Source organism: Diorhabda sublineata, chromosome 8 (genome assembly GCF_026230105.1).
Source record: "Diorhabda sublineata isolate icDioSubl1.1 chromosome 8, icDioSubl1.1, whole genome shotgun sequence".
NCBI classification, from domain to species: domain Eukaryota; kingdom Metazoa; phylum Arthropoda; class Insecta; order Coleoptera; family Chrysomelidae; genus Diorhabda; species Diorhabda sublineata.
This window is the reverse complement of record NC_079481.1, coordinates 10791263-10806894: the sequence shown is the minus strand read 5'-3', so window position 1 is coordinate 10806894 and position 15632 is coordinate 10791263. Positions and strand designations below refer to the sequence as shown.

Below are 15632 nucleotides of genomic sequence, written 5' to 3'. Positions count from 1 at the left end.
ACGAGGCTTTAGTTAAGAAGAAAAGGATGGATGCCTGGTCAACATCTTCCAACTAATTAAGAACCTTATAAAACTTCTGGTCATTATCAGCAATAAACTGAAACAGGTACGATTGGAGGTAATCGTCATTTAAACTTCGAAATAAATGGTAATCAGATGATACAAGATCAGAGCTGTATGGAGGATGTAGTATCACTTCCCAGCGAAGCTCCAATAGTTTCCCAAGAGTTGCCAATAACTGGTGAAGGTTATAAATCTTCTGGAATCAAGATCATACTGATCCTTGATTACCATAGCAAAATTTGTATGGTAAATATGCTTATTTATATGGTTAATGAAAGGCTAGTTGTTTCCTGATACTGAGTAGAATATAAACTATATTTGTGATCGAGTTATTTGAAAGAGTCATTCTCAAACAGAACATGGAAGTCCATGCGTTAGTGACGAATTTCAACATGCTACTTCGATCCATTCTATTATAGAAGAGCTTGAACGATCCCTTAGTCAAATTGTTTTGAAAAATGTCTCAAATTTTTGTTTTAAGAATGATTAACATCAATACAAATCAAAAACAGAATGTAGAGGCTGTTTAAAGTGATTTGTTGTACAAGTTGTTTTGCTGGAGACGAGATTCATTAGTAGGACAGGTATTGAAGCATTTTTCCTACGAATTTTTTAATGCAGCACCGATTTATTTGAAATTTTGACAGATTATAGGTGTGAATGCACACAAATTTCGGAGGTAGAAAATTTTTCACCAAAAAAATGACATATAAAGTTTTTTCGCCATATAAATAGTTTTTGAGTTATTTGCAATTGAAAAGTACGATTTTTGTCAAAAAAACCGCATTTTTCAATAGTTTTTCACGTATAACTCTGTAATGATGCATTTGATCGAAAAAAGTGTAATGAAAAAAATGAAGCTTATAAAAAAATAAAGAAAATAAACTTTATTTTAAGATCTTAATGATGTACCTAAAGCAAGTTATAGATACTTGAATATCTTTTGTTTTACGTAATCGAGGTTAAATCTCAAATAACGGGAAAAGGGTAAATTTTTCAATAAGGGGTGGGTTTCACCCCTTAAAAACAATTTGCTCACCTTGCGACCTTGTAGATCTTGATATGGAGGATAATATAAGCTTAATTCTAAATTTTCAGGAAAATCGGAGCTGCAGTAAAGAATTCGGAGGTTTGACACCATTTTGAGTTTGAATGCCTGCACTACTCCAGAAAACAATAAATTAGTGAAATGGCAACAGCTATTTTTTTATTTTTAATCCAAAATAAGTGCTCAAGGATTCAAATTAGTGCAAAATGGGTACCTCGAATTCTCGGCGTCGAGAAGATTTTTAGAGTTTAGCTGCAAGGACTAATAAAGTTTAATCCGATCAATAGTTAGGGGTGATGAAACTATGATCCGACATCCGGAAAAGATTACGTGGAGTGGCATCGGAGTGGAGATTCCGTGGCCAAAAAAAAGCAAAAGTCGCAAATAGTACCAAAAAAGTGATGGCTACAACATCTTGGGAATGCGTTGGTATCCCTTTGAGATTTAACACCCACCATGTATGTATGGATTTGGGGTCTCGTATACACTGCGACCCAAAGGATCTATTATGTCCTCCTTTCTTGGTACGATACTGGAGAACCCAGTGTTTAAATCTTTTAAAAAATCTAGAATGTGAGATGACTAATTACCAGAGATCTTCGTCTTCTATTTCATACGCTTCCAGGTGCAGTACTTTGGAGTTTCACACTTTGAGAGAATGAAGTTTCTTCCTATATGCACGTCTCATTATCTGCTAGGTTTTCAGGTGTTTGTTGAGGCGACAGCGCCCCGATAGAACTCCTATTCTGGTTATAGTGAAAAGAAGCTCCAATCAGACGTATATATGAAGAAATTTGCACAGTTTTTTATTAACGACCTTTCTTTCTATGATAGGTTAAGTATCATGAACTGAAATTGTGCAAAATGCATACCATCATGGCTAAAATTTTGCGCACAGAACATCCGATCACGCACCGATCCGTTCTTTGGAACCGGAGACCGGAATCGGATTGGATTTGACAAGTGTGTTCAGACCTTAATAAAAAAAATTCTTGAACCGTTGGGGATATTCATATTGAACATACTGTTTAAACTAGCAATCACGTTTCTATAACGAAGTTACCATCTTCAGAGAATAAGCATAAAACAGTTAAACAGTCTCTGAAGACGATTACTTGGTTATCGAAACGTGCGACAGACAATGACTGAATCTTGATGTAGTCGTGATGTAAATAGTGTATTCGATATCAAAACTGGCCCACAATATATTTTATGGTATTCCAAAAAGTGGTTAGGTCCATCCGGGTACCACGTTCATTTCTTTATGATAAGTAAGATAAACAGATGATTTAATTCATTATAAGGGTTGCTGTATGTCACGTGACCATCTTGGGATATCAGTTTATGCACAGCATAGATGTTTTCTGGCCCAACAGGCGATTTTGGGCGACCTTCTCAAAATACGAGTACATCTTGTAGCAAATTGCGACCAAGTGCTTCATTACCAAAAGTCAAAGTCAAGCTTTACGATGGCAATGTCAGATTTGAAATATTCAGTGTTGCCATATCTCAAAACGTGGCAATCCTCGAATTTCCGGAGTTAAGAAGTTCTAACTATGTGGTAATTTATTACAGTTCTGAGACCTCCAAGCTCGTTAAATCCTTTTTTCGAAACTTCTTCAATTTATTTCAGTCCTTATGGATTTTGGTATTTGGAAAGATGGTTTCTCGGTCCTGCGCGTATTCTGGTAACTATTTTTTTGCTGATTTTTCAGTTTAACGTGAGTTCTAAAAAAATGTTGGTTTTGAGAACGATTTAGATCGTGGTGGTTTATTGGTCAAAACAAATAAATTAAATATTGATTTCACCTTCTCAAAAATAGCATTAGTAACAATTCAGAAAGTGAAATTTCACTTTCACATAATAGAATTCAATGTACGTCGTAATATATCAGATGACTGCTATCCGACAATCGCTTTTTATTTAATAGTTGTTAAATTTACAGAGGCGTGACGTAATAAAGTTTGACAAAAGGATTCTTAAATTATTTAAAAAAAAAATTCTCCAAAAGTAATTTATTTTTGATCTACAGGAATAAGAAACAATCATTTGGCACCGATTCAATTTTTTAATCGAGCACGATGTTTCCAGGCACAAAAACCGATTTTGGATGATTTATACGAAAATCATATTGTGGCGAAGTGCGACCAAGATTGAATTGGGAAAACCAGCAAAACGCGGTGACTCGAGATGGCGCTTCATCATCAAAATTCAAAACGAGTTGATCCACACATTACTGCTGGCTTAATCCACACTAAATTGACGTTTTAACTTACACTAACTCGAAGGGCTTTTTACTTTTGAGTGTTATCACTAGATTTAGATGACCACGATATTCACCTCGAGATGGCGGCGAGAATTTGGTTTAATGTCTGGTGAATAGTCTTCATCTTCATTTTCTAGTTCAGTATAGTTCTTATAAGTTGCATACTGATCAGGAAAAAAAGATGGTACCAAAAGTACCTTGCCTGACCTAGATTTGAAGGTAGTTGCTTGAAAAGTCTATACAGTACAGGATCTATAGACCGGATGATCGTCGCCTGGAAGTGCGCGAACTAGTAGACATGTCAAAAAATAAGGTACATCGTTTATTAACTGAAAATTTGGACATGAGAAAGCTTTGCCAATGTTTCACAGAAATAAAGCCGTTTCATAACCATGGGTCCATCATTTCTAGCCCGAAACAAAAAAACAATAAAAAAATGGACTGAAGAGGGAGGACTAGGTTCGAAAACGACAAATACCGTTTCATCTGCAGGCGTCGGTTTTTTCGAATGCTCGTGGAATAATTTGCACTGACTATCTTAAAAAAGGAAAAACTATTAACGGCGATTATTATGCGAACTTATTACAATATTTCAGGGAAGAAATCAAGCAAAAACGGCCGCATTTAGCTAAGAAGTAAGTGATAATGCACCAGCTCACACATCCGTGCAATGACCAAAATTGATGATATAAAGTTTGAATTGCTACCTATTCGCCAGATTTAGCCCCATCGGATTATTTTCTGTTCCTTGACTTGAAAAAACGACTCGGCGGTCAATGGTTTTACAACAATAAAGAGGGAATATCGACATTAATTGGAGCTTGATGATTCTTAAGAAAGTACCGCTGAAAGGATAACGATTCGAAACCTTATCGAGACGAAATTTTTAAGGACCTCTTCTATTTGTGTAAGGTAGATTCTGACTGATGTCAACAAACGACAACTTGTGGAAGCGGTTCCAGTGATTTCTGTGTCTACTCCGATTTAGAGAAACATTTGGGACGGAAGCGTTTCGGAACCAACAAGAGCTTATTGAACACCGTTGGAAAAAGGGTATTGGGCTAAAAGGAGGTCATATTGGATATAAAATATATTTTTTTCCAGAATTTTCATGTTTTCTTTGTTGCGCCAGGTATTACTGGGATCACAAAATTTGACATAACTTTATGGTCCCAGGTTTGTTCATTTTGTACCAAAAGCGCAGGCGAATGAACATTTTCCATGCTCTATTGACGCGGTTTGGGCTAAATGAGTCGATTTATAACTGTAGATGAAACCTGAATCCACCACAATACTCCGATTGACGAGAAAAGAGTCAAGACAGTAAACTGCAAAGGAGCGACCTTGCTTCAAAACAGTCAAAGACAATTTCATTGGCTGGATAACTGCTGGTGGTGGTTTTTTGTAATAATATCTTCAAAAGGACAAAACCATAACATGAAAAGTTTGTAATTGGTATGGCATATGAGGTTGATCTAGATGCGTCTCATTACCGGGGTTAATAGTAAAACCAATTGCTCTTTTCAAATCATCATAAAACTTTATAATTCCAGAGTTATAATTTAGTATTTTCGAGCCTGCAACTAACGAGATAATCCATTATAACCTAACTCTTTGAAAGTCTAATATAAGATTCTATTCCAGGTTGTGGTATATCATTGCCGCAAGCCCAAAGACGAATTGTTGGTGGAGAAGAAGCTGGTTTCGGAACCTTCCCATGGCAAGCTTATATTAGAATAGGATCTTCAAGGTAACGATCCAATAAAATCGAAGAATCGATAATATTTATAGAAGAAACACGGACTTTTGTTTACTAAATTATTTTCAGATGTGGCGGTTCTTTGGTGAGCAGACGTCATGTGGTTACAGCGGGACATTGCGTTGCAAGGGCTATTCCAAAACAAGTGCATGTCACTCTAGGAGATTACGTCATTAACTCAGCTGTCGAATCGTTACCAGCTTACACGTTTGGTGTATCACATATACAGGTTCGAATGTTAATGTTTGTTTTCGTTTTATTTTATTTTATGCATGAAAAATCGATTATAAAACGAAGTAAATAACGAGAATAAACTAATGAGATGTTCATTATAATTCAGTAGGTGCGAAATTTCTATCTATATAATATATTCTTGACCATAATACAATGTAATCAATTTCGTAACGAAGCGTCTCACTTGAAAATGAAAGTGATTGATCATAATCAGTTTGGAAAGTGGAGAACGTAATTAATTGAATGAATATATACAGATCGTTGTGAATAATTGATTATTTTCGTTTTAAACGAGTGCCTTTTAGCTCCTTTGATACTATTTTTTTGGTGCACCCTTATTTTCTTGCATATTATTGTTGTATTTTTTACTTTACCGATTCTACGTGCTAGTACGTTTTAGTTCTGTATTGTATGAATTTTTTTTGTGTTTTTTTGATTATTATCAATTTGTTTTTGATATTTAGAATATCTATAAATCCATTCACGGAATTCTATACAGATTTATCAATTTGTTTTTTGCTTTTTATTAAAGATTGTGTAATGATTTGACAAGAAATAACAAAACAGTCTGAGCAATTGCTATTGCAAACCTATGACTGGGTTTCCGGGAATTTAATTTTTAGCCTAAAGTAATTTTGACGTAAAAGGACATTTTTTAGATCATCTACGAATATTAATCCTTCAGTATTCTAAAATATGGTTAACATGTTGTGAAGTTGGTGAATCTCTACTATGAATTTTGGTCTCTATATCATAAGAGGGTGGTCTTAGATGTACCTGTCCCAACAAAGAAGATAAAAACTTTGAAAAAAAATATATTTATCTCCTTTTAACTCCATACACTTTTCCTAGCGATGTTCAATAAGTTCTTTTTGTAATAAGAATCGTGAAGTTCCTAAAAATAGTCATTAATTGCCGACATCAACAAAATCTTTGATCACCGATTCGTTTTCTAAGTCTGAGAACAGAAAATATCTGAAGAGGCTAAATCTGGCGAAAAGGATGGATGAGGTAGCAATTAAAACTTTAATTCATAAATTTTGGCCATTGCGATAGCAGATGTTTTAGCTGGTGCATTGTCTTGATGATGAAACAACACTTTCTTCTTAGCCAAATGCGGCCAATTTTACTTGATTTCTTCATTAAAATGTTGCAATAAGTTAGTATAATACCCACCGTTGATAGTTTTTCTTTTTTCAAAATAGTTAATGAGAATTATCTCCCGCGCATCCCAAAAAACCGATGTCATGACCTTGCTTAGAACGGTCTCTGCATTATTTGGAGTCAATTCTCCCTGCTCAGTCTAATGTTTTAATTGTTTTTTTTTGGGTATGAAGCCATGCATCCACGTTCTATCGATGGTTATGAAACGATGCAAAATTTCTGTGAAACATTGCCAAACACTCGGTGGAAACATCTACACGAAGTTGTTTTTGTTCCATTGTCAGCAAACGCTGTATACAGCTTTCTGTTGACCAAATTTTCAGTTAATAAGTGATCTACCGCTATTTTTGAATGTCTCAAATCTCGCGCACACTCAGTCCACGATCATCGAGTACCGCTTTGTGGATTTTCTTCGTCATTTGTGGAGTCGTAACCTCATTTGGTCGACCACTGTGTTGCTGGTCTTCGCAGGTCGTACGGTCTCGTCGAAACTCACCCAGTCTCACCCAGAGTAGAATCTAGTTCAGTTTGGAACATATGATCTATGGATTGTGGGACTATACTTGTAGTGATGGATCTACGATTCATGAATTGTTACTAATCTTGCCTAAAGATTAAAGAAGATTTTAATTTGATCACATTTGATCCAATTCGTATTTTCTATTCGATTCATGGTTATTTTATCTTTAAATTCTTTCAGAGGTTTCCTCTTTCGATGTTGGTGAAAAGTCTCCGTAGTGCTAAAAGATCCTCAAAATTAGAACTCCATTTTTCGTTAATGAATTTTGTTTCTATATGCTGCATATTCCATTTTTATTTCAATTCCATTTTTGTATGATTTCCTCGTTATTCTTATTTGCTCTCCATACTACGTTTCGTGTTAATCTGTACCAGTTTGTAATATTTTCTCTGGTTTGATTTCTCTGTTTAACTTCATCTGTACCTTTTGTTTTTTCTCCTTCTTTCCTTCAATTTTCTGAGGAATTTTTGTTTTTGTAGTCTTTGTATTAAGTTTCCTGGATGCTTTCATTCGTTGATTACATTATGATTATATCTTCTTCTTTTCATATTGTCTTCTTATTGAAGTTTGTCGACTACGTTTTTAAATGCGTCTCTGACCCTCCCCATATAGGATTTTACGATGGGCCCAGTATAGGCCCAGATTGGACCAAGTTTGTATAGCTCTGGCTCTAGCTTGGAAGCCATTATTGCCCAGACTTGGTGGGATTCTGGGATGATAATAATGTCCCTCGCTTGATTCGCAAACCTGGACCAGGGCTGGTTGCCTAGATAAACCCAAGACTGGTCTGCAACCGTAGATCAGGCTGGTAGAATTCAATCACACTTGGCTGATTATAGAATAGAATAGATAGCCCAAGCTAATCCCCGTAGTTCAAGTCTGGGGGCTCCTACATGGGTTGCAGCGTAAAACTCTGCCCTGCATTATGTTCTGAATCAGTATTTGTCGATGCTTGAGATGTATCCTAGCAAAGATGTTTTTCTCATCTTAATAATTGTCAACAGCTTTCTTTTGCGATCAATGAGTCTTAGAGTTTCGTCGTTATGTCAGTCCAGGGTCTCCCTAGGATCCGTCTATAGAGCTCTATCTAGTTTTTTGATCATTTGAGCTTTCAAGTTCAAGTTTGGAGGTTTAGATTTCAGTTTGCAAACATTGAGGAGTACTTGACAAATGCCTTTCGAAAGATTTCAATTCTGAACTTGATTTCTTCGATTGAATCCATTTTTCGTCTGGATCCATTTGAGCGTTTTTCGACTGAATCCATTTGAGCGTTTTGGAATGAACCAAAATACTAATTTTATTATGAATCTATGAAGTTTTCTTGATTATTTCTTGTCCCTAGAGTATATTAACAGTAAAGATAAGCAAATAGAGTAGCTAAAAAGCTGGTAGTAGCAAAATAAACGATGCGCTTCAATATGGATGGAAAGAAAAGTCAATATAGAACTTGGAAATTGATCCGGAATGGAAAAAGCTCAACTGTTAAAGTTGGAAGAAGGAAAAAGGAGTAGAAATTGATCTCTTAGATTAACAAACTGCTTTGGAGGGTTAGATCACATACTGAAATCCATGTAGGTCTCAAAGAATAGTTGAAAGGACCATTGTATTATTCTGAGGTTTGAATGAGATGCCAGAAATTAATTGGAGATATGGGAAAAAAATTACAATTAAAAAAAATATATTTCATAGTTAAGTTAGTGGGAGGTCAAAATCTGTAGCTTGAACCTTTGGGTAATCTTATACAAGTTAAATAGATTCAATTGAACATACACTGTGAGATTTTAGTATGACAACTATATCTATACGTATTTTTTTTTAATTTGAACATCTATATAATTCCTTATGGAGTTTTTTCTTCGTAATTACAGTGTGAAGTAATTTGACGAATATTGTCTGGTTTTCAAGCTATAGGGTGATCTTAAAAGTAAACTGTAAACTGATTTTCTTGATATTTTCAAATAATTATTTAATTCTAAAGAAATACATATTTTGCAGATACACCCATTATTCAAATTCACTCCTCAAGCGGACAGATTCGACGTGGCGGTGTTGTTATTAGATAGAGCGGCTCACAATCTACCTCACATCACGCCAATTTGTCTTCCGCCTAGAGGAGAAAATTTTTTGGGAGAGATCGGTGTGGCGGCCGGATGGGGAGCGCTTAGTCCTGGATCACGGTTGAGGCCGCAAACTTTACAAGCCGTACAAGTACCAGTTATTGAAAATAAACAATGCGAAAGGTGGCACAGGTAATTAATTATTTCGGTATTTCACAAGGTTCCATAATAGCCCTAGCATCATTTATAAGTAGATACCACAGCAGTTGGAGAAGGTTCAGTTATATGATTATTCACGTCAAATAACAAAATTTCTTGGACCAATTCTCAGATAGGTGAAGGACATCGTTTCCATTCACCATCTGATACCCCAAGTAAATGATTTCTACCTTAAGGGAGAAGTTTCGATATCCACTTGTACTTGAGAGTGCGATTAACTCACACTCAACTGGATGGTCGATTAGACGATACTCTGGACTGTTAGTCTGTTTTATCACGGCATCTTATGCGATCATCTTCTCAAAAGGCTCTAGTCTTGCCTGGACTCCATTCTTAGGAAGTGCCGATTCCCAGTTACATCGTTTATGTCGATTTGAACTTAATCCTCATTCCTACCAATCTAGAAATGATCGAAACGTGATTTCCTTTCCAAAAATACACTTCTCATCCCTTGGATTCAATTACTTTCCCTTCCTTGACAATTCCTGCAAAACGGTTAACCCTTTCAATATCAATTCTGCAGGAAATTTTGGTTATTTCAGGGCCACTTAATGAAACTTCCATATTTTGCTTAAAAATGTCCCTATCACAAAATAAACCACCAAGTGTCTCTATAATCTATTAATTAGTGGATTTTATATACCTGATACTTTGATTTTAAATGTGGTTATCTAAATTCGGCAGAAAACATTAAAGCGTAAAACCATAGATAACCAGTCGTAGATTTATTCTTAGGAGTTAAAAAGATGTTAATCTATGAGAAAAAAAGCCAATAAAATTTTTTCGTTCTCAAAACATTGAAAATACCAAGTACGAAGTTCTTTCTGAAGAATACCAAACAATTTTTACATATACGAGACCTATGCAGAAATTAAGGAAGGTAGATATCCCAGCATTGTGATTAACCAACTAATTGTTGAAATTATTTATAAAAACCGATGTTTTTTGCTAAAAAATATTATATATTGTGGAGTCATTAATCAATACAAAAACTTTACCTTCTTTGTGACGTAGTAACTAAAAATAGTTGTTAATGTTTATATGAACCTTACGGAGTAGATTTCCTCTTTAATGCAAGATGAAACAGTTTTTTTACATTTTTGGATGCTTATAACATACAAGTTGATTCATTGCAAGTCACTTGCCAAAAAAATTCCCAAAGAACCAACTTTCTACTACTGTTTTTCCTGTACATGATAAGGTATCTTACTTTGTGAATAGCCCTTGTATACACTCGTATTAAGTGAACTAAATAATTTTTGAAAATACACCGATGCTGCTGTAAAAAATCTTTCTTTTATAGGTCGAAAGGTATAGCGGTGACGATCCACGACGAAATGTTATGCGCCGGATATAAAAATGGCGGTAGAGATAGCTGTCAAGGAGATTCTGGTGGTCCGTTGATGCTTCAAAAAACCGGCAGGTAATTAATAGTTAGTGCCATATATATAATACTCCTATATGGACAGTTCTTATGGAAAAAAACGTCTCTCGTTCGAGACATTTTATAACCTGCTTTTGATAGGCCTCTATCCCACAATAAAAAATTGTTTTTGTCTAAAATATGACAAAAAATGTCTTTTCGAGTATGTTTTTATAGGTCATTCGTGGTACTTATCGTGTAGACAAATATTTCATGTCTGACAAGAAAATTATGTGGTACTAACTTCGATTATTTGTCTAATGTAGACCAAACAAGTTACGGTTCGCCGGAAAGGTTATATGCACATCACATCAACCGAATGTTGATAAAATGTATAAGGACGTTGTGATGTAGTGCTCAAAAACCTTTATGTGTACGGCAATCATTATAACACTGTCAACAAGAGAAAATATGGACTCTTCAGATCTGTTCTGAAACTTGGCATAGATGGCGCTATTATTATTAGATCCATACGGTATTCAGTTAGTCCTAACCTTGAAAAGACACGTGTATAAATTTGACAGTTGAGGACCGAGGACGATGTACGCTTCAAAGAGGTTGTTACCGAGCGACTTATTAATGTTCTTAGATCTCATAGAACAGAAATTTTGCGCAGATAAATAAATTATCAATCGACAAATCGTACTATCAAAAAATTGTGTGAAACAAATATTTTTTCTATGCTAGCTTGTTAATTCTTTGAAGGAATCCCAAAAACTATGTTCACATAATAGTCTTTTTGTCTTACGTATATCAAAGGTACTATTGGATCGAAGTCTGGTCCCATCAGTACCTAGAGATGACCTAGAGATGGAGGTAGTTGCTTGAAAAATATAATATAAATAATCAATAGTTAACTTTTTCAGTGGATTTTTAACTACAACTAAGAAAAAGAGAACTAAATTCTACCCCGGGGGAGATTGGTCCTTCGTTATTAACAGTGAAATATTGGGTAGTAGAGTTTCGACGAGACCGTACGACCTGTGAAGACCATCAACGCAGTGGTCGACCAAATAAGGTGACGACTCTAGAAATGTTGAAGAAAATCTACTGGATGATCGTTGATATAAAGATTGCGAGCTAGCAAACATAGTAGGCTTTTCAAAAAATGCAGTACATTGCATATTAACTGAAAACTTGAACTTAAGAAAGCTGTGTGGAAGATGGGTGTCGCGTTTGATCACTATGAAATAAAAACAGCGTCGTGGAGATGTTTCCATCGAGTGTTTGGCAACGTTTCACAGAAATAGGGCAGTTTCATAACCATGGTCGGTCAATTCGAACAAAAGAGCAATCAAAACAATGGACTGAAGAGGAAGAACCAGGTCCAAAGAAGACAAAGACCGTTCCAACTGCAGGCAAGGTCATGGCGTCGGTTTTATGGGTAAAACGTCACTTGTATCACTGTATCTAAAACAACTTGTTATTAGCTAAAACTTGTCCGCGTTCGGAAGCAAAAGTCCTGAAGGTTTCATCGTTGTGAGCGTTTTGAAGGCCGCATATTAAAGTTAATCTTTGTGCCATATCTGCAGTCATCACCGGATCTTTTCGATTTTCAATGCAATAATTTATACGTTCATCCAGGGGTGAGATTATCTCTATTTCATTATGGCTATTTTATATCCGTTATTAGAGATAAATATGGAGTTTCTCATTTACTTTCATCCACTCAACTCATTCCTCAACCGGTTGTCTAATATTTTTAACTTAATTTGACAATATGGGTCGAATATAGTGCGAAACTTTCTCGATTATTGTATATTGGGGTTAAAAAGGTTCATAGACAATATCATGATGCTAAATTCACATGTAGGTATGTAACGGGTCGTCCACGAATCGTTTCTTTATATTTTTGATTCTAAGTGTTAGAATTTTGAACTATTTTTGATCTATTTCTATATTTAAAAGGGCGTGAGAAATAAAAAATTTAAAATACTGATATTCTTAGTTAGAATTCAATTAATTAACGTATTACCAGCACTCATATGGATTTCATAACCCATCCCATCATTATTCTTCACTATATTTGAGGTTATGTTATATCTTTAACAAACATACTTTATATTTACAGGTGGTTCCTCATCGGTATCGTATCGGCTGGTTATTCATGCGCTCAATCGGGACAACCTGGAATTTATCATCGAGTAGCACACACCGTTGATTGGATCATTCGTGCTATTGGTAATACGAATTGAAGAACTTTTCGACGAAGATGAAAATGAAGAAAAAATCATTTCGTTAGAAAAATAACAAGACGTGAAACTTTTTATTGAAAATATCGTGTGTACTAGCTTTGTAACAATTAAAATCCAATTAGGGATTGTAAACAAGATGGACAATTCATTATCCAGTACGTTGTAACTAAAGAGAAACATATTTGCACATAGAGGTTCTTTCCTCTAAGTAACAGCGTTTTCAGACGCTGACAAGGCTCAAATTAATATAAGTAAATTGTTGTTATTTAGGTGGTTACATGAATCAATGAATCTTCTTTGGTTATAAGTTTGCTGCCTGCCTAAACCCCTCTAGATGATCTTAATAACTAACTACCACCGTATAATTTTTTGTATGCAGTCTTTATAAGAGGTTACCGCTTCTCTTTTAAACCAAGTGGTTATAACATGTTTTTTAGCTCGTGTCATTATAAAGTGTTAGAAGAGATGAAAATCGCTAGTATCGAGTTGTACAAATGATCAAACACGTTCCAGCCTAGTACCTGTAGGATTATTTTAGTTACGTTTGCAGTATATCGTGAGAGAAAACACATTTTGTGTGCCTCCACCTTGTTTAAACTTAGGTACGTTCCAAACACACTGTTTAGTACAACAAAACTCACAATTACACTGTCTGACGCGCTTGGAGGTAAACCTTGAGTCTCTGAAGATGATAACTTTCGATAATAGTTATCGAAACGCGCGTGAGACAGTGTAATTATGAGTGGTAGGCTAAACAGTGTGTTCATTATGGATATCACCATCGGTTTCAGAAATTCGAACTTAGATGAGGTTGTTTTTAGTGTTGATTTTCAATATTTCAGTAACAACTCCATGAATCGATTGATTATTTGATCGCTTCCTTCAGTAAACTGTTTGACACATCTTTTAGTTATTGAATCACACGTAAGCTTCGTAGATTTTCCGACGAATTCCAATTGGTTCAACTTAGCATTTAGAAAACGAACCACAGATATGATTTGATATGCGCGGGCAGTTTTCTATTAAGGCTGACATCATAAAGATCACGTTGGCAAGAACGATCCCAAAATGGCGATCGAGGCGTTGCCGCTGATACAATTAGAAACGAGACTTACTCTGTGGATAAACCTCACAGTTTTTTTTTATTTTGCATACATATAGCTTTGTAATAACATAATTTTTTTATGCAAAAAGCAAACAAAAGAGAATGAACCAATTTGCACTTTAGTGGTTCGAGTGGAGATGTCTGTGGATCTTGAACTTCTGTAGGTTGAAGTGCGAAGGAAAACGTGGCTGAGTAGCTGATTCGAATAGGGGAGAAAAGAAAAATATTTTACTTATGCATATTATTTTCTCAAACAAGGCCGAAAGACAAGAGTTTGCAGAAGTTTCTTCCTGTCAACAGTCTGTATAAGTAAAGGTCCTCTAAAAAAAGCATTGGGAAACAAGTTTGAGATTACTGGGGTTTATCCAGGCACTGACAAAACAGTGCATGAGACAAGATAATCCAAAGATGGATTGAAAACATTAAAAAACAAATTGAGACTTTTGTAGAAAGAAGAATCGTTACTGCAGAAAAGACATCATTGAGTTATTTAGTGCCTAATATGAAAAAAGGTATTCTGAGACTCACGGGAATGGAAAAAAAGATCTGGAGATGAATAATTTGGAGCAAACTGCAAGAAAAATGATGCGTACACTCCAAAATATGAGAACAAAAAGCGAGCTAATGAGCATAATACATTTCTAGGTTCTAAGTATTCCAGTTTCAGATACTGGACCAGTATACTACTCAGGAAGACCAAAAAAGAGATGAATAGATTAAATAGAGAGATATGGGGAAGAGACGAAGAGACGAAAATTCTTAAACGCAATTAGAAGTTTTCCCGCCACATCTAAATAAAGTCTCTGAGTTTATTTTGCATTTGAACTGCCACATATGTTTTTTTCGATTGAAATTTTTTTTTTCAAATCAAATTAGTAAATGAAAAAACAGAAAAAGTCAACGGTATTCAAGTTCGCTGTTTTACCGATACGACCGCGGCATATGCTTTTCAAAGCTGTTCAAGACAATCCCGCCTGGAGCAGTTTTTGCAAGACCTACTCGACAGGCAGACGTGGTCGAGTTTGCCTGAAAAAGCCCAGAACTTCAATTTATCGGGACTAATTTCCAAAAGTGCAAACCTACAACCTACAGAAATTTAAGATCGTTAAGCACAACTCGTATTTATCAACATTACCTTTTGTAGCTCTACTATCTTTGATAGTTCTTTTATTTCAGGGGTGCAGTGGTGACTGTAGATATTAAACTGAGCTTTAATCTCGTGCAAACTTAATTCCTATGTCCTTACCCTCTAATATTTGATTAGAGTGTCTTTTAATATAATTTGAGGAATTCATCCAGCATTATCATTGATTATCGCAGTTTTTCTCTTCATTATTACTCAAAATTTCATAAAATGATGATACAGAGTCTCTATATACAACGTACATTCTTCTCAAAATGAAAAGTTTCGTCTTGTTTTTTTTCCCTTCCGGACAGATTTTAAAAAATATTGATTGTAATAAGATGAATTGTCATTTTTTAAACACCCTGTAAATATTTAATAATTTAAATTTTTCCTAATTTATTGTAGATATTTATAAAATTAAGAACTGATGATAAATAAAATGTAAATAATTA

The 15632-nt window shown here is 35.1% G+C and overlaps 1 protein-coding gene across 1 annotated transcript in view; it reads left to right on the top strand.

The window, feature by feature from the left end:
• The window catches only part of LOC130447897 (uncharacterized), a 33298-nt gene extending 17666 nt beyond the window's left edge, over nucleotides 1-15632 (top strand). Inside the window, exons 3-7 of the mRNA XM_056784944.1 lie at nucleotides 5023-5128; nucleotides 5207-5366; nucleotides 9051-9304; nucleotides 10635-10754; nucleotides 12826-15632. Of these exons, the coding sequence (XP_056640922.1) occupies nucleotides 5023-5128; nucleotides 5207-5366; nucleotides 9051-9304; nucleotides 10635-10754; nucleotides 12826-12949 (764 nt within the window). The 3' untranslated portion in view covers nucleotides 12950-15632. The remainder of the gene's footprint in view (nucleotides 1-5022; nucleotides 5129-5206; nucleotides 5367-9050; nucleotides 9305-10634; nucleotides 10755-12825) is intronic.